This window comes from Nanorana parkeri, unplaced genomic scaffold (genome assembly GCF_000935625.1).
Source record: "Nanorana parkeri isolate BGI_ZX_2015 unplaced genomic scaffold, ASM93562v1 scaffold19, whole genome shotgun sequence".
Classification (NCBI taxonomy): domain Eukaryota; kingdom Metazoa; phylum Chordata; class Amphibia; order Anura; family Dicroglossidae; genus Nanorana; species Nanorana parkeri.
In genome coordinates this window covers 228,356-251,631 of record NW_017306287.1, presented here as the reverse complement: position 1 = coordinate 251,631, position 23,276 = coordinate 228,356, and the positions used below count along the sequence as shown (strand labels likewise).

Below are 23,276 nucleotides of genomic sequence, written 5' to 3'. Positions count from 1 at the left end.
GGGCGGGGGTGAGCAGTGGACACACTCTGTCACTTTATCCTGGTTGGGCAAAGGGACTTTGTCTAAGAATTTAATTTAGTAATTCCAATAAAAGATTACTTAATTAAAGCCTTTGGCACTCCAGTGGTTGATTCAGGTAAGGTCAGTGGCTTTCGTAAAGTCCCCACTATTGTTCAGAGCACACATAGGACTGCTGTTCTTCCTTCTTTCTGTTGGGATGTCCATAAATTGGGCTGCGGCCTGGAGTGGAGTTACAGCCAACATAAAGAGAAATAATTATATTCTTTTATTGCATAGCCACTGCATGGATCAGAATGGAACCAGATGCTACAGGCCCTTGGTCCCCTAGGGAATTCAAAAATGATTTTTAAGTTGTAGTGATAATTCTTTAAGCAGTGCTGTTAGTAGATTAAGTTGGACAGTCCCTTTTAAATGGGAGTTTCTCAGTTGCCATTGGAGGGGCTCAGCATTGGTTTGGTGGAGAATCTTGCTGGGGCTAAGGAGTTACAGAGGTGGAAACCCTCCCCTCTTTGTGCAGCTAGTCTTGGGGGGATTCCAGGACCAAACAGGAGGATTATAGGAACCTAGAGGTCCCAGCCCTTAAGAGCTGCAGTTAGTAAAGCAAGATCTAGTGACAGGTTCCTTTTAAATATAAGTATAGGAAGGAATCCTCCTTTTAAATTGGTGGGGGTTTTAATGGGGGGAAAAAACTGTTGTCGGTCTCCACAGCAAATATTCTAAAGACAGAACAACTGGCAATAAATATTAGAAGACGGTAATGCAAAGTTTTCTTGGGGCAGCTACTGAAGCGTGCTAATGACAGTGGAGGAATGCGGAGAGATAAGGGCTTTTAATAATGTCACTGGGTTGGAACCAGAATGCTGACACATAGAAACATTCCCAATGAATTATGAGTCCTCTCCGGGCTCCTGGAAGGGAAAGATTTATAGAACTAGGACTGCATAGACCTTCTGCAGATATACTAGAGATCTGTCTTCATTTGCCAGACATTTCGCTGTTTATTCTGTAGCCAGACTGAGATTCAGCCATGGAGATTAGACTCAGCCATGCAAAAAATAAGCTTCTGTTTTCCACCACTACCAGCTTGTTCGAGGTCAGCCGTCAATATCTTCCCAATGTTGTCTCTGTGTTTAGACTAAGTGGACCACATTTATCATAGTGAAATAAGACCTATTTGTTCTGACACACAGCAGCCAGCTGGTTTAAAAGTAGAACTAAACCCAATCGCTAACATTTCATATGAGCTGTTACATGTTAATGTAATTTTCAAGGCTTTCACTCTCTATTTCTCTAATGGTACCTGGCGATCCCGCTGTCCACGTTCATGCACTTCTGTTATAGGGCAACAACCATCTCCCAGTTGTGTTTCTTCATTGTACCCTGTCATATGCTTCCCTGATAAAAACTATAAGCAGGTGTACCGACACACATTGTGCAGACATGGGCCACGGTTTTCACTATAAGGAAGCCGGTCCAGCGGTCCAGAGAAATGATGGGCATCTGGCGCTTGAGCATATACACGGGAAGTGGGTTAAAGAGATCAGTGGGATTGAGATGGAAAAAAATGTTAAAAAAATAGTGAAAACAGTATTCAATATAAGGAAATATAACACAGCAGTTATTTGATACACAGTGCTTTAGCAGATGACTAAATGCTCATCTGAACCCGGCTGTGGCAAGGGCATACCCTCCCCTGTTGCATGTACACAAAAGAGCAGCATGCTGATGACATGATTGGTCTTATATGGCTAATGACCTGGCCATATAAGGTCACGTGGCTAGTAAGGTCAATGATGTCACCAGCATCCTGTCCCTTTGTTTACATGCAGCCATGGGGCAGAAAATGGCCCAGCCCGCCAGGCTTCACAGCTTTCTTTCAGGTTTGGACAAGCTCAGATTCAGTCTGAACCTGAGCCCATGCCTAGTTATCTACTTTAAATATCTGGGTGCCGGTTGTGTATATTTGTATCTGATTGGTTGCTATACAACAAAGGCAGCTCTTCTGGGTTTTTTTCCGGACACTTTTATAACCAAGGCCCAATAGACGCCCATACATTTGCTTGAATAATTGTGGCAACTCATTACGCTAAACTCCCCATTATCCAGCATTCAAGCAACCGGCACTCTCAAGCGACCAGCTTGAAAGACATGGGGAGATAAAAAATTTCTTTAGCAACTTAATTTTTTAGGTTGCTAAAGAAATTCTCTGTGTACACCTTGCTGCTCGCCAATGACTAGATTGTGCAGTCAGCAGCAGAGTGTAAGCAATGGAGAGCAATAGCCAGCCTGCTATTGACTATTTCAAAATTGCAATAGCAGGCTGGCTATTGCACCCGCCCACTGAGCAGAGGAGCAGACCTGAGAGAGACCTTTCTCTCTCAGGGCCGCTCCTCTGCTTAGAGGGTGGGGCTTCAATTGCCAGCCTACTATTGGCTATTGCAATTTGAAATCGATAATAGCAGGCTGGCTGTTGAAACTCATTCACCTGTTGGCTGTGGAAGCTAGTGAATTGGGCGCCACGGGGGTGGTGGTTGCTTGAGAGTTACTATTAATCTAATAATAGAGTTACTATTAACTCTCAAGCAACTGGAACGTACAGTTTTCTGGCACCTACCGATCCCCGTGGGTGCCGAATAACTGGGAGTTTGCTGTATATGTTTTCTTTAGGACAAGCAATTCAAATAACATTTAATAACATATTGAAAGGTTCTCTTTTAAATTTCCTGGCACATGTAAACATAAGCGAAACATTATCTTATCAGATCCTAGGGAATATAGCGCAGCCCAGATCTTGTATGAAGATGCTCTTGCAGTGGACTGGAGTCTCTTCTCTTGAGATCTGGCCTGCTCTGCGTTCCCTAGGAATATTCTTATAAGGGTGGTGACATTAAACCCAGCCATGCAGAAGACAGGGGTAAGGCAAGTATAAAGTCTAGCTTCTTTCTTTACAGGTGCCTTTTGCATATACTTTTAGCAGATCCAAAAATGCCAAAGTCAGGACACAGCCTATGTATGACTTGATGATCTCTTTTTGGTCACAATTTTAATGACATTCCTGGTTCTGTTATAGGAGATTTCATCCAACTTGTAAATACCAAATCATCAGTCCACAAAGGAGACATGCTGTGTGGTGGCCTCAACAATGTGACAGTAGCCTCTGAAGCTTACAATCTGTCTTCCAGTCTCATGAGGATCATGATGAAGTCCAGGGTGCTGAATGAGGAGCCCCTGACCGTACAAGGAGGAGAAATTCTGGCCAGAGGCAAGCGCTCAAATCCTCTTAACCTGCTTTGCTACAGTAACCGAACAGGCTGCCAGTTCTTTATACCTCAGGGTTTTAATAGCACCTTCCCAGATTTAACTGACATTATCCAGGTCATGATCCAAGTGGACTCCAATCCTTATCCCTTTGGCTTCATCAGCAACTACACCGTCTCCACCAAGGTAGCGTCTATGGAATTCCAGACCAGTAACGGCAGTCAAATCCCGGTGGAGAGCCTGGATTCTGAAAAGGCCATCACAGTTATCATCGCCAATAACACCGGTGTTAGCAATATCACAGCTGGCGTGGCTACGGTGGAGAGCCGGCGCTCCATGAAGGTTGACATTGAGGCAGAGAACAGTAATGAGCTTGCAGGCCTTCACATTCAGATTACCTATAAAGTCCTAGATGGTGAGTGTCTATTAACTTTTTATTATCGATTATCATAAATTATGGGGGGTTTTAAGAAATTAGACATATTTGTCCTTCCATAGTTAGTGTTTATAAAACAAGAAAACCTGCGCTTCTGGATCCAAATCGAAAAAAGGAAGTCGAACAAAGCCAGAAGCTGCTGAAACTTAGGCAGTGCGCCTCAAATGAGATAATCAATTAATAGTGTAGCGCTAAAGGCTTTAAAGTGTGTAAAACCAAAATATGTGTGAAGTGAAATATATCTTCATAAATTGTGTCAATCAATCACTCTGCTATAACGCATGAATTCTGATATATAACTGTATAATATCTTTGCGAGTGAAACAAAACAGTGAAAAAATTGAGAAAGGCTGAGAATTAATTAAAAAGACTGAGAATTTCTTTAATTAATTCTTTTTAATTCTCAGCCTTTCTCAATAGTTAGTGTTTCATTTATAGATGAAGTCTGGTGGTCTTAGGTCCCCTTTAGCCTATATTATTTGGATACTCTGGCAGCTAGATGTCTCCATAATACCGTGTTCTGTCTCTGCCCACTTTGGAGTCTGACTCCTGTTTCACCAGGACATTCCACTGAACCATCTTGTGGTGGCCACTGTAGGGAGGCAGACCTGGGGACTTAAGCTGAAAAATATTGCCTTTAAAATGTCCAGATGTTCCACCGTTCCAACAGTTAATCCCCAACATTTGCCAAAACTCAGAGCCAGATTATCCACAAGGCAACCTAGACAGGAGCCTAAGGCCCTATGGATGTCCACCTACAACCTTCATGCCCTGCAGTAAACCAGGGGGAGAGCTAGTGGATCAAAGCTTTGCACCTGCTTGTCCTATGATAAGGGAAGATGGACTTGTGTCTGATTGGGCTTGCAAATACTGTGCCTATTGCAATTCTTATCCATGGAAGAGATTGGAGGGGTGAACCTGGTCTGCTACCATGACTAGGGCACCATACTTCCTTAATCTCTCTCTGCCAAACCTGAAATATTTGTTTTGATTGGGCTGAATCTCTAAATTGCCCCTGCTTCTAATTTTTGCTGTCTTGATGTCTTCAGCATGCAACACACATTTCGGTATGTTGATTGGCTGGCCCCTGATTATGTTATGGTTCTACCCACCACCAAGCTCCTCCACCCCTCACCTCACTTCCCTACAAAACCTTTTATGGTTTTTCCAGGGAAGTAGAGAAGGGGGAAATGCTATAGATTGTTACTTGAGTGATGGCTCTGAGTCTGCTCGTGCTGCTGACATCACATCCAAGATGGTGGCACCCAGCAGAAGTCGCCGGGCTTTTGGATGGCTACACAAAAGGGGGCTTTTACTGGTAAATAACATGCATGAAATTTGTTAAATGCACATATAAACTTATAGCACATTTTTGTTGAAGTGACAGGGTCTCTTGAAATGAGCTTGCTGTGTCTGTTCTAAAGGTGTTTGTTGGCTTATTTTTCTTTATTTCTATAGTAAAACTGATTTTCTCTGTCTCTGCTCAGAATGGTATTCCCACATGGAACAGGAGCCGTACATCTCCGCTTATCTCCATGAGACTGATCATCCAAACCAGTACAATTACAGCGCCATGAAGCAGATCACGATGGATGCTATGAAGGGAGATGACCATAAGCTGTACACGTTCTTCATCGCTCCCACGTAAGAGAATAGCTGGCAGAGGACATAACAGATGTAGCTGAGTAAAGGTGCTCACACATGGGCTGATTACTGTGGATATTGTTCCAATGCAAACCCAATCAAGCGATATTAAATGCTGTCTGTGTCCCCTCTGGAGTAATTCTGTCTCTGTTTGTTCTGATGGCCATTGTCACCAGGACAGAAAGTGAATGGAAATCCTTTTCTGCGGTCACAGCCTCTCTGTTCGATATCCTTTCATACAATGCACGGATTTGGAGGTGGGGGGAATACTGGTGACACTACATAGTATTTTTTTTGTGTTGATTGGCATCCAGATTTAAAGAGTAACACCAGACAGACCTTTAATTGCAGCAAACCAGTTCTATCACCTGTTCGTCTTTTAGAAGGTACAATGCCCTTTGAAGGTAATATAAATCAATACTTTGAAAACTGACCAACAATTAAATTGTAATATAGTAAGTTAGTAGATGAACTGGCAGAAAAGTGTTAGACAAGCTCAGAGAACCTTTTGTTTGCTTGTTGGAATGGGTTACATGCTAGAGTTCCTGCTGTTCCACTCCTCGACATTATTCGGAGCTACAGTTCCTGCTGTTCCCCCCAGACTTTAACCCCTTCGTGACTGACGACGTACAGTGTACGTCGCCAGCATCGGAGCTGTTTAAACAGTAAAATATATAATGTTGGGGGGTTTTACGTCATTTTCAGGCCTAAAATGTGGAATATAACATGGGTGCAAAAATGGAAAAAAGGGCCTCAGTCATGAAGGGGTTAATTCAGAGCTACAGTTCCCCCCAGACTTTAATTCGGAGCTACAGTTCCTGCTGTTCCCCCCAGACTTTAATTCGGAGCTACGCCTAGTTTGGAGGTGTCTTTGAATACCCCAGTAGGTGGTACTGAATACCCCAGTAGGTGGTACTGCAGGGCCTATAAATAATCATTACTTACCGTAATTTTCCTTTCCTGGCTCTCCCCCATGTCAGCATACCACGGGTTAGCTCCGCCCCCAACCCCAAGTAGGACCACCTTCACTAGGTGATAAATCCCCCCTGCTCCACTCACCATGCGTTCTATTACACGCCGAGCGAAGACACCACCAGGGAGGAAATGCTATGCTGACATGGGGGAGAGCCAGGAAATGAAAATTACGGTAAGTAATGATAACAATTTTCCGTATTCCTGGCTCACGCCATGTCAGCATACCACGGGAGATAGCTAGCCACAAAAAACATGGGAGGGTAATCAATGCAAAAAAAGAATAATTTATTAGTACAATCAACGAGAACAGGCGGCAGAAAGCACAGCCGAACCAAAGGAACCAGCTGAATAAGAGGAGACGTCCACCCTATAATGACGGATGAACGTATTAGGAGTAGACCAGCTGGCGGCCTTACAAACAACCTCTGCCGGAACCTTCGAGTACGCAGCCCAGGAGGTAGACACCGACCTGGTTGAATGAGCCCTGAACTCGAGAGGAGGAGGTAGACCTGCTGAGGCATACGCCAGCTGAATAGCTCTGACCACCCATGAAGACAACACTCTAGTCGAAGCTGCAGCTCCCTTCCTGGGACCCCTTGGTAGAACAAACAGATTATCGGAAGAGCGAAAGTCTTTGGTTCTGGTAATGTAGGTGGACAAGACATCCACAGGATCCAGCTGTTTAAGAGGCTTGTCATCTATTGAGAGGTCCGCTTCATGAACAGCTGGGAGAACCGTCTCCCAATTGATGTGAAAGTCCGAAGAGACCTTGGGTAAAAAATCCGGCCTGGGTTTCAAAACTACTCGGTCCTGAAAAAACTGGCAGTAGGGCTCGTTCACAGAGAAGGCTCGAAGTTCCGACATCCGTCTTGCCGAGAGGATGGCCGTAATGAAGACAGTCAGCAAAGTAAGGTGATACAAAGAACTGGATATAGCAGGAGAAAAAGGACTGTTCAACAATCCCCTCAGGACAAGTGGGAGGTCCCACTTGGGAAAGAATGGCCTCACTGGAGGCCTTATCTTCAAGGCTGCCCTCAAAAATTGCTTCACTATAGGGTGAAAGGCCCAACGGAACTTGGTCAGAGCCGAGAGAGCTGAAATTTGAACACGTAAGGTATTATAGCTTAGACCCGCGTCCAGGGCAGACTGGAGGAAGTCAAGCATCTCTCCAATCGAAGGGTTCTCAGGCTCCCAGCCCCTATCCGAGGCCATCGATAAGAATTTCTCCCAGACCCGATGATAAGTCGATTTAGTGGAAAGCTTCGTAGCCTTCAACAGTGTCTCCACTACTGAGGATGAGAACCTGAGCCGCTGCAATCTCTTCCTCTCAAGCTGAAAGCCATCAAATTCAGGCGAGATAAGTTGGGATGGACCATGTCCTGCTGAAGTAGAAGGTCCCGCTCTAAAGGAAATGGAATCGGAGGAGCGGTCATGAGATCCAGAAGTAGAGGGAACCACGGCCTCTTTGGCCACCATGGAAGTACTGCTATTGCCTCCACCTGTTCCCTGTCTATCTTCAGTAGAGTCCGTAAAATCAATGGAGTGGGGGGAAAGACATAAATTAGGCTGAAAGTCCATGGAAGGGACAGGGCATCCTGACCGTATGCTTGATGAAAGAAATATCGGGAGTTGAGTGTTGGTCCCTGTCGCCATCAGGTCTATTTGGGGAGTCCCCCATAGGTGAAAGATCGGCTCCAGGTAGCGGGGATTCAAAGTCCACTCGTTCGGGTCCTGGAAGACTCGACTCAGCTGATCCGCAACTGAATTGTCCACCCCCCGGGAGATATGAGGCCATCAACTCGTGCAGATGATCCTCTGCCCAAGCAAACAGAGGTGCCGCAATCTTCAGAAGGGAAAGACTCCTGGTCACGCCCTGCCGGACTATGTATGCGACTGCAGTCCTGTTGTCCATCCTGAGCTTGACTCGCGCCCCCTTGATTAAGTGATGAAAAGCCTGTAAGGCCTCGTAGGCCGCCTGGAGTTCCAAAACATTCGAGTGAGGGGAGATGCCTCTGCCCCACCTGGACTGAGCTACCTGATCCAGGCAATGAGCTCCCCAGCCCAGCAGACTTGCATCTGATGTAACCGTGATCCATTCCCCCGGACTGAGATCTCTGCCCTTGGACAAGTTCCCTGGGTTCCGCCACCAAAGAAGACTGAGCCGGACTGCTCGGGGTAAAAAAATAATTTGAGAGAGAGAGACCCTGCCCCACTGCTGTAAAAAACAAAATTGGATACGTCGGAAGTGCCAATGGGCCCAAGGCACGGCCGAGATGGTTGATGAGAGCAACCCGATGTAACTCAGGCAAACCCTGGCCGCACAGAACACTGACCTGCTCACCATATTGGAGGATCGAATTATATGGCGCACTTTGCGTTGTGGAAGGAAGACCTTCATCTGAACGGTGTTGAAAATCATGCCCAGGTACTCCAAACTGTGAGAGGGAAGTAGCTTGCTCTTCTCCCAATTTATCAGCCAACCGAAGTCGTGAAGAGTTCGAAGAACCACCTTCCTGTGGGCTACTATTTGACTGAACGACTGGCTTATTAACAGAACATCGTCCAGGTAGTGATAAATGCGGATATTTTTTAGCCGCAAGAAGGCTATCAGAGTCACGAAGACCTTGGTAAACGTCCTGGGGGCGGACGAGAGGCCAAACGGCAGGCATTGAAATTGAAAATGCTCCGGACCTACTGCAAACCTGAGGAACCGTTGGTGTTCCTCCGCAATGGGAATGTGAAAATACGCATCTGCCAGGTCCACCGTCAGCATCCAATCCTTGAACCTGATTACATCTTTTATAGTCTCGAGGGACTCCATACGAAAGTGCTCTGTCCTGACATACGTATTTAATCTTTTGAGATCCAAGATAGGCCTGAATGCCCCCGACGACTTCCTGACGAGAAAAAGCGGAGAGTAAACCCCTGTTCCCCGCTGATGATGCGGTACAGGGGTTACCGCCCGTGAGTGCCGTAATTCTTCGATATAGGCTCTGAGACAATCTCTCTTCTCTGATGCTTTTGGAACTGCAGTTTCCATGAAAAAATCTGGTGGAAGGGAAGAAAACTAGATCCTGTACCCCCTCTGAATCACCTTTAGTACCCAAGTGTCTTGGATGTTGTCCGCCCAAATCTGCCCGTAAGAGGCCAGTCTTGCGCCCACTGGAGGCGGAAGGGCGGGCCTCGTTTCAGAATGATTTCTCCGTCTTAGCAGCTTGGGAGGGCTTACCTCGGCCACCCCTGAAAAAGGAAGACTGACCTCCTCTCCAGGAGCCCATGAGGAACTCCCTACCAGGTCTATACGCCCTGGACTCACGGAACTGCTCCCGTGATGGACCCCATCTCGACCTGTTTTGGCGGAAGGACTGCTGACGCCTCCTCCTATCCTGGGGAAGCAAACCAGACTTTCCTCCGGTCACTCTCTTAATGGCCTCTTCCAGATGTGCTCCAAAGATTAATTTTCCTGCAAAGGGGACGGAACAAAGCCCCTGCTTAGAGGCCCCATCCGCCGACCTATGCTTTAGCCAAAGCGCTCTACGACCTGTCACCGAATGGGACATCAGTCTAGAAGAGAGCCTCACCAGATGGACCGAGGCCTCTGCTGTAAAGTCGGTCGCCATCTTCAGATCGTGGAGAGACGCCACAATATCCTCCCTAGGAGTACCTGATAGAAGAGCATCCTCCACTCTTCCAATCCAGATCCTGAAGGCCTTACTGACAGAAGAAAGAGCAACCGCAGGTCTGCAGGCTGCACCTTCTGCAGAATATATTTTCTTCAGATCCGACTCTATTCGGTGGTCCATGCCATCCTTGAAAGAGACCAAATCATCTACTGGCAAAACCATATGCTTCGCTAAACGTTGAAGAGCAGCATCTACTTTGGGGGGGTTATCCCACAACTCTGAGTCAGATGGCCTGCACGGATACAATTTGGCAAACTCGTTTTTTTATCCGGCCTAGCCCATTCTTTCTCCATGACCTCTTTGATCTCATAGAATAAAGGAAAGGAGGGCAAATCCCTTTTAAGATTTGGGAAGTATTTTCTGAGCTTTTGCTCTGGTACTGGCTCATCCTCCCAATTTAAGGCTAGCTTGATTGCCGAGACAAGTGGTGCCACAAGGGAGAAGTCAAAGGTAAATGACCGATCCTCCCCATCTTCCTCCCCATCCGATTCCTCCGCCGGGGAATCAAGGGATGAATGAGGCCCTGCCATTTCTTCCTCCCTCCTCCTTTTTAGGAGCTGGATTACGACTGGCAAACATTTTAAGTCCCTCCGCCACCGCCTCCTGAATGTAAGATTTGACATCCCGAGTCTGGGAAGTCTCCTCCGCAGCCACCTGAGACACATCATTTTGTCAGGAAGGGCCGGGGCCCTGCAACCCCAGCAGGAACCAGAGGTGGGCTTTGAGGGAGGGGACCTTGGAGAACCCTCCCTAGGGAGGCGACTTGTGCCCAAGCCAGGTGATCTACGGGTAGATCTAGATGATTTGTTGCCAGGCTAGGAAGACTTGTGATGAGAAGATTTGGTTTTATGCTTTTTCCCCATTTTAGGACTCCTCCCCCTAGAAGGGCTAGATGAAGCATGAAACCAGCCACTATTAAAACTCAGAAGCAAACACAAAAAAAATATATATAATAATTTTTGAACCATAGGTATCGCCCCTACCTCTCCGAAGAACTTCGTGCCTGCAGATTAGGGCTACCAGGACTCATATTGCAGAGATATGCACTGTACTGTTAGATTTAGACAAGAACAGAAAAGAACAGTAAGAAACCAGCTCAACACACATTAAAGGCTCCAGATATAATAAACACCAAAAACTCACATGAAGCAGAGCAGTCAGGACAACCAGATAGGAAATATGGGATAATGTTTTGTGTTTGTTCTTCTAGGGAAGGAAACCTGACCAGACACTATTACCTAAACATCACCAACCATTACATGTGGTCCTCCGTGGAAGTGATGGTGGGAATGTACACCTCCCTGTGTCAGTACTTCGATGGTAATGAGATGAAATGGAAGACGGAGGGAGTCAAACCCTTGGAGGACACCCGGTCTGACCAGGCTGTTTGTTTGACCCAGCATCTTACCGCCTTCGGTGCCAGCCTCTTTGTCCCACCCCACTCTGTCATCTTTATCTACCCTGTAAGTGAAGGCTGGAACTCATCTGGTAGTAAATGATCTATTTCCCATATTTATGTAGTGCTGACACATTATGGAGCTCTTAGTATAGAAATATTCCCGGCAGTCCCTCCTTCAGAGTAGCATACACCGTTAATATCCTGACCACCCTTTGTGGTCAGAGACAGTTTTATTGACACATCCCAGGAGTTAATAAAACTTGTAACTTTACTTCATCTATTAATAGGGATGCACCGATACCGGTATTTCGCTATCGAGTACGAGTACCGATATATTTGTTTCGGTACTCGACAATACCGATACCGGAAGTCTAAGGAAGCCGGACGGCGTGTAATGACTCCCCACCTGGCTTCCTGATTAGCCGGGAAGCCGTGCGGCATGTAAAGACACCATGTAATGAGGCGGCGCCCGGCTTCATGATTGGCCGGGAAGCCGGCTCCATGCTCCCTTGTCATGAGGTGACGAATGAGCATGTAGCCGGCTTCCCGGCCAATCAGAAAGTCGGGCGCTGCGTCATTACACGGTGCCGGTTTCCTGATTGGCCAGCTTGCCGACCAATCAGGTAGCCGGGCAGCGCGTCATTACACGCTGCCCCGCTTCCTGATTGGCCAGGAAGCTGGTTCCATGTTCTCTCGTTACAAGCGACGAAAGAGCATGGAGCCAGCTTCTCCAGCCAATCAGGAAGCCGGGCAACGTGTAATGAGTACGAGTACTTGCCCAAATACTCGGCACCGATACTAGTATCGGTATCAGTGCATCCCTATTTATTAAGAACAGGTCACAGGTTAAATCCACTGATTTAAAAGTCCTTCCCCTATCCACCCAAAAAGTAGAACGTGTCGGTAAAGTAGATACTGAAGAGTGTTTTTAGCAGGGAGCTTTACAAAATATAATATAGTTATTATAGCCTTTTACCTGCCTGAGGAACGTTCTAGGGCAACCTTTCTCAAGGAACCCTTAAAATCTTTTTCAGGTCTTGGAGAACCCCTGCTGGCCATTCATTGGTGGCCAGTGGGGAAGAATGCCCACCTTACCATGGTGGTCAGAATGCCACCCTTTAAGGCAGCTGGAAAGATTTTTAGTGCTGCTGGCTTTGCCAGGCGACGTTGACCTCAATACTACCTAGGCACCATCAATTGGGAGGTCCATCAGCCGCAGCTCTAGGAACCTCTTGCGTAACCCTAGTTGAGAATGGCTGTTCTAGGCATTTCTCTAGTTTTATTCTATGTATGTCTGTTTCCGCAGCCTCCTCCTCCTGGAATCAATTATATCGTACTTCTGACCTGTGCCGTCTGCTTCGTCACCTACTCTGTAGCCACCATTATCGTCCACAAACTTGATCTTCTGGATGTCAGCAAGGCTGGGGTCATACCGTTCTGCGGGAAGGCTGGTGTCTATAAATATGAGGTCCTGGTGAAGACGGGATGGGGGCGGGGATCAGGTGAGTGAGACTATATAAGATGGATTTCTGGTTAAGGGAACCTGATGATGTGTTTTAGGCCTGGCTTTAAATCAGAACTCCGAACTTCCCTTCAGACTTACATAGTTTAACAGGCTCCTTTCCTGAACTGGAATTGCTTCAGATAGAGCCTGCGACATTTCCTGGCGGGAGAATGTCCAGTATCATCAAGCGCTTTCCTCCCCAGCCTGACTGTCCCTGGCCCGCCCCTTTCATTAATTTGGATTTTAGTTCTATCAATCATGGAGGCTCAGTATCCCATCTGTGCTTTACCTAGGGGTGGCCTTCATGAAAGGAGTACTGAGACAGAGTGCTGTGATGTTTTCAGAAAGCCATTTACAGCACTCTGCTGGCAACTCCCACCAGCCATGATATGCTGGGTCCAGACATCACTGGGTCCAAAATATGGTATGTAATAAAATCAGAAATGTTTTATGTATTAATTTATTTAGCATGTTGATAAAGAGGGAAAGGATGAGGCAGTAAAAGCAAATTAGCAGTGTAAGCAGTGTAAGCAGGTTAAACTTTAGCTTTATGAAAAACATAAATTCTTGGGTCACCCAAAGATGCACATGTATGGAGACACTGCATACTAACACTATTGTACCTCTTTGGAAACAATAGGTTTCTTGTCTCAATGGGCAATTGCCCCGAGATCTCTCAATCTGTGTCCATTTGACAATACGCAGATGTGATCTTCTCCGTGGCCACTTTTTACACTGACTGTCCCTATTTTCCATCATCCTGCTTTTCAGGTACCACAGCTCATGTAGGTATCAGCTTATATGGTGTGGATAATAAAAGTGGACACAGACATCTGGATGGTGAAAACACCTTCCACCGAAACAGCGTGGATATCTTCCAGATTGCCACAGAGAAGAGCCTGGGGAACGTGTGGAAGATCCGTCTGTGGCACGATAACAAAGGTAGAACGTCGATCACATCTTTTTGATGTTTGTAAAAATATACCAAATTACCTGCACATATTTTATTTTGGTTTTCCTAGAGATGGCCCTAGTGCACTGTATGGTTGCAACCTGTCCCCGTTTGCTGGGGGCAGTTCTTGTTTTGAGGGGTCGGTTCCTGGCAAACAAACATTCCCAGCACCTTACACCTGTGCTGGGGGTTACTATTGCTGCAAATAACACCACCGATGTTGGGGCTTATTTTGCAATACCCCATAGTGACACCCACCTTATTGGCCATACCCCTATGTGTTTGGCAGGCAGCACCCTATGTGCGCAGCATTTTTTGTCTTCTTGATACATTCAAAGCATCCGTCCTAATTACACATGCTTAACGTGGTGCCTCTTATTTGAAATCTGTTTATTTTGTATTAAACCCCTTCGTGACTGACGACGTACAGTGTACGTCGCCAGCATCGGGGCTGTTTAAACAGACTCCCGGCGACTTTTGCCGCCGGGACTCTGTTTAAACTTGTAGAGCCAACTGTCGGCTTTACAACAGAAGCGATCCTGGCGACTTACCTGTCGCCAGATCGCTTCTGTGTCCCGAAGAAGGGGCCGCCCCCCCCGCCGGACACCGCCGCCGTGCTTCCCGGGCTCCGTTGCCCCTCCTACGGGCCCGGGACCGGCATCCTTGGTGTCCGCGGGGAGCTGGGGAGGAGGCCGACGAACTTCCGTTCATCGATCCCCTCCCCGTTCTATGGGACCGGGAGCGATGCAGATTGCATCACTTCCGGTCCCTGGGCTGTCAGTTCTGGGCTCCTGCAGCCCAGCTATAAGCTATTGAAGTGCGATCTGCACTTCAATAGCTTATTTCCAGTGTAAAGGTGACACTGAGGGTCTTTTGGACCCCCAGCATCACCTTAAAGAGGACCTGTCACCACCATCTGCTATTACATGGGGGGGCTTGTAAGCCCCCCCATGTGATAGCAGTCAAAGTAAAGTAAAAAAACAAAAAAAAACAGTTTTTAAAATTAAAATGAAATAAAATAAATCTAATAATAATAAAAAAAAATTTTAAAAGTCCCCCGCCCCCGCGAGCACGCGCGTCGCCACGTAAACACGCGTCGGGTGCGCCTACGTATGAAAACGACGAACGCGCTACACATGTTGGGTATCGCCGCGCACGCCGGAGTGAGAGCAATAATTCTAGGGCCAGTATTTTGGGGTATCTCTAAATTGATGACCTGTGGGGGCTTTTAAAGCGTCTTCTATTGACTTTTTGGGGTACTGCAGTTTTTCGCCGTTTTACGGACGAACGCAATTTGTAACCTATGCATGTTGGGTATCGTTTTACTCGTTGTAACCTCATCTTTTATATGTCATTTAAAAAATTGGTATTTTGTTGTGTTTTGGGGCATTAAATTAGATTTTTCACTAAATGTTGGGGGTTTAATAAGGAGTTGCGCTAATATTGCGCAACATAAAAATTTGCAACTACCACCATTTTATTCTATAGGGTCTTGGCATTCAGAAAATATATAATGTTGGGGGGTTTAAGTAATTTTCAGGCCTAAAATGTGGAATATAACATGGGTGCAAAAAATGAAAAAAGGGCCTCAGTCATGAAGGGGTTAAACCTTCAATGTCTCTTTGTCCAAAGGAGAGGGATCGTGTTAAAAATAAGGGTGTTATTTTTGGCTTCAATTGAGGATGTGATTTTTTTGTGGGTGTGGTTAAAGGGTTAATTTCACTTCTCCAATCTGACCACCCCACCACCCAAATATACTAATCCTTTGGGCAAATGCTCTTTCCCCTCCGCCGGTGCGTACATTCCTTACCCTATGCGCTCTGAATTTTGAATTTCGCTTGCAAATGGTGAGCACTCATTGATCAGCATAGTCACCTGACCTGGGAAAATGGAATTACCCTTTAAAAGTGGGCATGGTCAGTAAGGTATCCCCGGATTTCATTCTAAAACCATACTGTAGGTTGTGCAGCTGTAAGGTTATATACAGATTGGTGGGTGGAATGTATTTGCCAGTCTGTGGCTGCATTTCTACTGTACAGCTGTTCCCAGTACAGGTAATAACATTGGTAACCGTCGGTCCAGTATGAGGTTATATAGTGCTATGCAATTGCTTTTTCAATACTTATTATATTAATATATCAATCTAATATATAATTCACATTGCATGAACTGCAAATAATGCTGTAGTTTATACTAGACTTGCATGTGGTCACCATAAAGATTATTCATCTCTACAGTGACCTGTGAACAAATGTCATCTGTTCATGGGAATGGTTACAGATTGAAGAAATAAGAAACATTCAATCCACAAATAAACATTTTAAAGTATTTGTAAACCCACTCACTAACTTCTAAGATAAGCTTTAACCTATTAATGTCATTTCATAGGTCATTTTCAGTATTTTTACATTTGCATGGTGATCCTGCCATAAGGGCCCTTTGTCCAGGTACTTCCTGTTGTAGGGTAACAACGCTCTGTCCCTGTCTACCAATTGTGCCACTGCATTGTCACCCTGTCACATGGACCTCAAATGGAGACTACAGGTGGGCCATTTCAACCCACATTATAGAGGCATGGTCCACTTTTGTCACCATCAGAAATGCCGTCACTGGAGTGCAGGTAGACATAAAGTGGCTGCATAGAGACTGCAGGGGATCAGAGATGTAACAAAGGGTGAAACACAGTGAAAACAAGTTTACTATTAATAAAATTATAATTGTTTATGGTACACAATGTTATGATATTATGATGCTGATATTTGCTTGTTGGTCCCAGGGCTCAGTCCATCTTGGTATATCCAGCACGTCATCATCCGAGACGTGCAGAGCAGCAAGAACTTCTTCTTCTTGGTCAATGATTGGCTGTCTGTAGGTCAGGAGGACAGTGGCCGGCGGGTGGAGAAGGAAATCTTTGCTGCCAGTGAGTGATCTTTACTCCTTTGAGCATTAGATGGCTTGCGTTACTTTCTCTGGATACACGCTGACGTGTTTGTATTTCTGCCCGTTAAGGTGAGACGGAGCTGAAGAGATTCTCTCGGATTTTCATGGCAGAACTGCAGAGAGGCATTTCGGAGAAACACGTCTGGCTATCTATGTGGGATCGCCCTCCACGTAGCCGCTTCACCCGCGTCCAGAGAGCCACCTGCTGCGCGGTTCTCATCTTCCTCTTCCTGTGTGCCAATGTGGTTTGGTATGGCGTTGTGGGAGACCGGAATCATGGGTGGGTGTACCTCCACCTCCATAGACCACATTGATTGCTTCTCAGCCGCTTAAAGTAAACCTGCCATGGGAGAAATGTGGGGGCTGTCATGGTGAACGTGAACAAATGCTGCTGGCCTGCTTTTTATGTTTACACGCTGGCTTCATCACCTTCAGAGTCATCTGTAAAAGTTAGGAGTCATCTGCCTGTTTGATCTGAATCAGTGACTCAAAGCACCAAAGTAGGAGGGTCATCATTACAGCCATGCAACTATTATCTTCAGAAGTAGACGTCAGCAATGGCAGGCTCCATGTTTCTTACAGACAGCTTTACTTTAAGTAGTAAATATAACTTTATTTACTTGCTTTCTTCCTGTGAGCTTGCTTATTGGCCCATTCCGATCACATGCTCCTCCATTCTCAGAAGTAGCAGGTATTTTTAATGGGGTCTCTCCCATGATTGGAACAATGAGCATTTACTGCCATAGGATTGGCGATTAAAGCAAAGCTGTTGCTTTGCTCTGAATGGGAAGGTAATTTAACCACTTCAGGACCCCTGTACATATATACATTTCACAGTCCTGAAGTGGTTATACTGTTTTTTTTACAGTCGGCGCCTAGCTGTACCATACAAGTGTTTGGGCAGCCACAGAGCCACCCAATCACTTGTATGCAGCTGGTGGAAAGAGGGTCCCCTGCCAACCGACCCACCACCACTGCTGCTGCTGGCTATCCTGGGCTCTGCTGTCCTCATTGCGTGCCCGTGACCAGAAACGGCAGGTCTCTGTGCCTTGATTGAAAGGAGATAAGCACACTTCCAGCGGCAGATCTTCATTCTGATTAGTGTGTATTTCGTCATTTCCGGTTTTAGCCTGTCATTTCCCCGGCTGCTGTTGCCCGAGAAGAAGCTGGTGAAGCACCATCTGTACTTCATCAGCTTCTTTGGGGTCCATTGATGACATTAGGGGTCTAATAAAGAGGACCTGCCACCGCATTGCTGCTATGTGATAGTAATTAAATTAAGTGGAAAATGTTTTAAAAATAGTCACATAAAAAAAAAGCACAAAAAAACGTTTTAAAGTCCACCGCCCCCATGTACGCACACATCCAAATGCAAACTCGCGTCAGGAGCACCTACGTGCAAAAAATACGTTTGCACCACACATGTTACATATCACCATGAAGTTTAAGTGAGAGCAATAATTCTAGGGCCGTTACTCACTTAACGCTAGATTGATGAGCGTTAAAGGCCTCAGCGCTGTGAACACAATAAGTGAGAGTGTCTATAATACGTTCCACATGTCTCATTATACACAAGAAGCAAAAAAAGAGCAAAACATAAGAGTAAACACAATTACAGTAGAGAGGAAAGGGGAAGCACATGAGGGCTAAGGAGAAGAGAAGCTCATAGAGGAACAGGTCTGCAGGAAAAAGGGACAAGAAGACCAAAACCGAAGGAAAGGAAAGCGAAGCAAGAAGAAAAGCCCCCTCCCACCGCCCAGCCAGGGAAAGCCACCCGGTCAACCACATGGAGCCATATTCACACGAAATGCATGAGGGTTTCAAAGTCCAAAGATGATCTGAACTGTCTCCATTAAAACTAGATCCTGGAAAATTTGTCATGAGAACCTCTGCTCGTGGAAAGCAGATCCTCTGATCTATCACTAAAATTAGACCTTATGGAGCCAAAGGGCTAAGGAAGGGGCTGAATCTGTCCTCCCCTGGTCTGATAGGCGCATGCAATTTTAAGGCTTGACATGTTTGGTATCTATTTACCTGACATGACCCCATCTTTTTTACTTTACAAAAAAAAATGGGTATTATATTCTGTTTGTGTGCACTAAAATTCAATTCAGTGTATTATATCCTAAACATTTTGTGCAACATAAAAAAAATTGCAACTAGAATTTTTTTTATTCTAGGCCTCTGCTTTTAGAAAATATATAATTGTTTGGGGGGTTTAATCTGTTTTCTAGCCAAAAATTCAGATTTGTGTGTGAAAAATTAAGAAATTGCTCCGGACAGGGAGTGGTTAAGGGGAACCAGTCACCATTGGGCTTATGAACTAGTCTAATTATTGTTATGTTACATATTGCAATGTATGACTACTCGTTCGTTGTAACACTAAAGCCAGCTATACACAGATTGTCCTTTCGATTTCCCAATCCAATCTAATCAGTGTGGATGGGGGAATCTCCCCTGCCAGCTATTGTTTGATTGGCTGCAGTCACTGTATGGCCGACACATTTTGACCCAATTCCTCCAATCAATGTTTAGCGGGCTGGTGGTGGCGGCAGTGCCACCCACAGATTTAATTTTGGCTGATGCAGCAGGAAATGGCTAAAATTCAATGTATGGTCATCTTACGTTGTTCCACAATTCTTTTCTCGTAGTACTAAATAAACAACCAGTTTTCCTCTCTTATAGGGATGGTGCCGTGTCTCAGGTGGTTCCTTTCAGCGTGGACTCAGTGGCTGCAGGATTGGTGACTAGCGTCTTAGTCTATCCCATCTACTTGTTCATCCTCTTCCTGTTCAGGCGAGCTCGCAGCAAGGTAAGTTGACAGGTGTCTATCATTGGAGGTGGCATTTAATTGCGTCTCCCTCAGATATCACATCAGATATCACAGCATGGTCGATATTGGTGTTCTCTCTTCCCACAGACCTGTGTCAGGCCGTCTCTCACATACTTTGATCAGAACTCCTTGGAAATCGATAATTACTTGGACAACATGATGATGGAGAGTTCCTTCATGACATATACAGGGATAAATGGAGAGGTGAGGATGTCACATCTTTCATAGATAGGCCTCAAAACATTTTTACTTTATATTTTCCATTAAGGCCTCATTCACACGAGAAACGGCCGGCATGTACAGCTCCGCGCTAGGTGCACAACCGTATCGGGATAGAGAAGGACAGGGGCTGCGTACTAATCACACGCAGCACCTGTCCTTCCTCGGAGCTGCCCGATATATGGCCGTGCACGCGGCCTTTTCTTGTGTGAATGAGGCCTTAAAGTGGACCTATACCTAAAATCTAAAGTTTGGCTGTCTAACGAAGTTTTGTTAGCATAGTTCACAAAAGTGGCAAAGCAATTAAATAAAAAAAATGTGTCTTTGGCATATAATTCCTGATTAGAAGCAGCAGACCACATCCACCCAATGACAGTGCCTAGGCACTTTCCGCTCTTTAGCCTCACAGGAGCCTATCTGGAGTTGTAAAGGTATACCCTGCCTTCTGATTACTGGATTACATTGTCGTCAGGGTCTAGGAACAGGAAGAGGTGTTCCAAGGAGAGACTGCAATGGATGAAAATATGGACAAGGGCAAAAGAACAGACAAAAATGTCTACTGTCAGGGCTTCATCATTTACAGCTGACCTGTGTCCCATGATTGCCCAAGTCTAACAGGGTTATTCACAGAAGGGTGAAGTGTTTGGAGACGGTAGGAGAAGTGAACAATCTAGGACAATATAGCTGAACTGGAAAGTGAGCTGAATTGGAGAATTTTTACAAATCAGCTATTTTGGTCTAGATTGTTCACTTCTCCTGCCTTCTCCAAACCCTTCACCATTTTGTGAATAGCATTGTACGTCTCCTTTAATATATGTGATGGTGTGGCTATCAGTGTAAACACTTAAGAATTGTAAAGTTATACTGATGTGGTGATAATATCTCTTTCTTCATATTCAAAGGTATTTTCTGACCAGACCAAGACCGAGATAATCGTGGATGACACAAAGGGGTTAGTGCCTAGACTTGTAAATCTCTAGATGTTGGTCTTCAGGTTTCAGTTCTTCTTTGTTGTCATTTATTTGCCTTGTTTAACTGTCTACTGGATTTCATAATCACTTTTTGTTGCATAAATTATTACAACTCTAGTCCTTCCCCAGTTACGATCATAGCTCCCAACTGTCTTACCTGTGGAGGGACTGTTCCTCTTATGGAACCAAGTTCTTTCCTCCTCAATTGTCCATTTTTTTTTTTTTGGTCTGATGTATTGACCTCTATAAACATGTATTACTGAACAAACTGAAAGTGTTCTACTACCTTAAACTTTTTATCCATCTTCAAAATTATTGAATTTGTTACTTTGAAAATCCATTTTCAAGAAGAACTCCAGGTTTCAGAAAAATTAACCCTTGTGTTGGAGCTATACCTCCACACTGCAAGGCTTAACTGCCCGTTTTTTCTCTAAGGGGCTCAAATAAAGAAGAAATACTCGCCTGATCCTCGGTCCAGCCTGGCTGCTAGACCAGTTTCCGCAGTCTCTTCACCCCTGGGTTCCGGCGGTCTAAACCCCACTGACATCATCACGTCTAATACAGTCCATTAGACGTGAGGAGGCCGAGGGACATATATATCACAGCTGGAGCAGAGGGGGGTAGGGTTGAGCAGTCACTGCCACTGGACCCGAGGATCAGTTGAGTATATCTTCTTTATTTGAGAAGAAGGAGCAGTTAACCCATGCAGTGTTGGGTACCACCTCTCCCTCCCCCCCCCCACTGCAAGGTTTATTTATACCTAGAGTAGTTCTTTCAAGAAAATTAGTGGGATTAACCCATCACTTTATGTATTGTCCCCGGCCTGGTTGACTTGAGGCATGGCAGGTGTGTGTCCTCTTGCTTGTATTCATTTTGCCAACAGGAGTCCCTCTTTCTCATGTCAGTAAGTTGGGAGGTTGGGTTAACATATATGTCTGTGTCTGCAGTTTCATTCAGTGGAGTGCCAATGATGGTATGCTCAGCTGGCCAGACCTACTAAGTGACCCGACCATCATGGGGAACAGCATCCAGAAATTGGAGAAGCACCGCAGCAGTCGAAACCTTGGGTTAGATGGCAGCTCCCATCCCAGTGAGGAGGACAGTGTGGTACTAGGCCCTCCCCCATCCATTCCACGCCATTTCTTAGCATCAGGTGAGCATACAAGGATGGAAGTGATATTATGAAATGATGGAGTTTGATGGGACAACATTGAGCTGTGTCTGTCACAATATTGGTGATGAAGACTACAATAGTAGATTTAGTGTTTAGTCTGGATTGTCAGGATTATTGGTAACTGCTTGTCCAGAGATTTTCTAGCACGTTAACAAATAATTGCATTGCGGTGACAAGGGCTCATGAGACTTGGGTACATGTTAACGCTTGAACGTAAAGCTTTTCCTATGCAGGCAAAGCGACAGGTTCACTATTTGTAAATGTGACCCACCATATATCCTCACCTTCCTAGAGTAGCCCTTTACATGCTTGAAGTCTATCTGGATGGAACAGGGCTAAAAGGCTTCCTTCCCACCGCTTTCTGACAATGTTCAGGACTAGCAATTGGCAGCTCAGGAACACAGCACTACATTATGGGAGGCATTCACATGTCCCCAATGCCTGGAAATACCAGCTATTATTTTTTAGCTTCAGAGGCAGCAGTGGGGAACTAAAGGGAACCTGCACGTGGGGCTGGGTATGTAAAGCCCAATTGATCCCTCCCTATTTATAGAGTCATGCTGTATATACAGTTTTATATATGTACTGTTCTTTTATTTATTTTTTATTTTTAAGTTTCTAAGAGCTCCAGCAAGAGTTTAAATACCCTGTACTGGCAGCACCGTGGATATTCGGACCCCAGCACTCACAGCAGTCCTACATACCTCTGCACACAGGTCCAATCAAAGTACTTTTTAGAGCTGATTAGAGCAGTGTGCAGGGGGGCACTTGGGACCTCTGGAGACCCGGGCCTCTACCCATTTGTAAGGACAGCGGTCTAACTTTCCAAGTTGCCGCCAGCACTGGGTATTCTGTCAGACAGGGTCCTGATCTTTTTACCCCGAGTTGTCAACTGTGCACTGCAGACTGGACCATTGAATCACCACCTCCTTGTACTTTTCTGGTGTCTACTGGAAAGCACATATGTTTAATATAACAGGGACACGGGATAATCTTAACCTATCATTTCTTGTGTTTTGTAAAGATGGAGCCAGCAGCATGTCTCTCCCCCTAGAGCTGCGGAGGATCTCCCGTACCGAGACAGATCTCTTGTCGGACCTGTGAGTACATTTGTGAGGCCATACAGCGCATTACATGCACTACATTTACAATGTACTGTGTTCTCTTTCCTCTTAATGACTTGTATGGTTTAAGCTGCCATTCCTTTATTTTGTTAAAGTGCAAAACTTTGGACTGCAATGAGTAATATATATTTTTGACATCTATG

At 45.5% G+C, this 23,276-nt stretch overlaps 1 protein-coding gene across 1 annotated transcript in view; it reads left to right on the top strand.

Moving 5' to 3' along the window:
• Positions 1-23,276, top strand: part of PKD1 (polycystin 1, transient receptor potential channel interacting) — a 75,407-nt gene that overhangs the window by 42,625 nt on the left and 9,506 nt on the right. Inside the window, 13 exon segments of the mRNA XM_018561025.1 lie at positions 3,092-3,694; positions 5,203-5,359; positions 11,228-11,484; positions 12,723-12,748; positions 12,750-12,918; positions 13,692-13,862; positions 16,649-16,792; positions 16,882-17,092; positions 19,498-19,624; positions 19,733-19,849; positions 20,767-20,816; positions 21,783-21,988; positions 23,034-23,109. Coding sequence (XP_018416527.1) covers positions 3,092-3,694; positions 5,203-5,359; positions 11,228-11,484; positions 12,723-12,748; positions 12,750-12,918; positions 13,692-13,862; positions 16,649-16,792; positions 16,882-17,092; positions 19,498-19,624; positions 19,733-19,849; positions 20,767-20,816; positions 21,783-21,988; positions 23,034-23,109 — 2,314 coding nt within the window.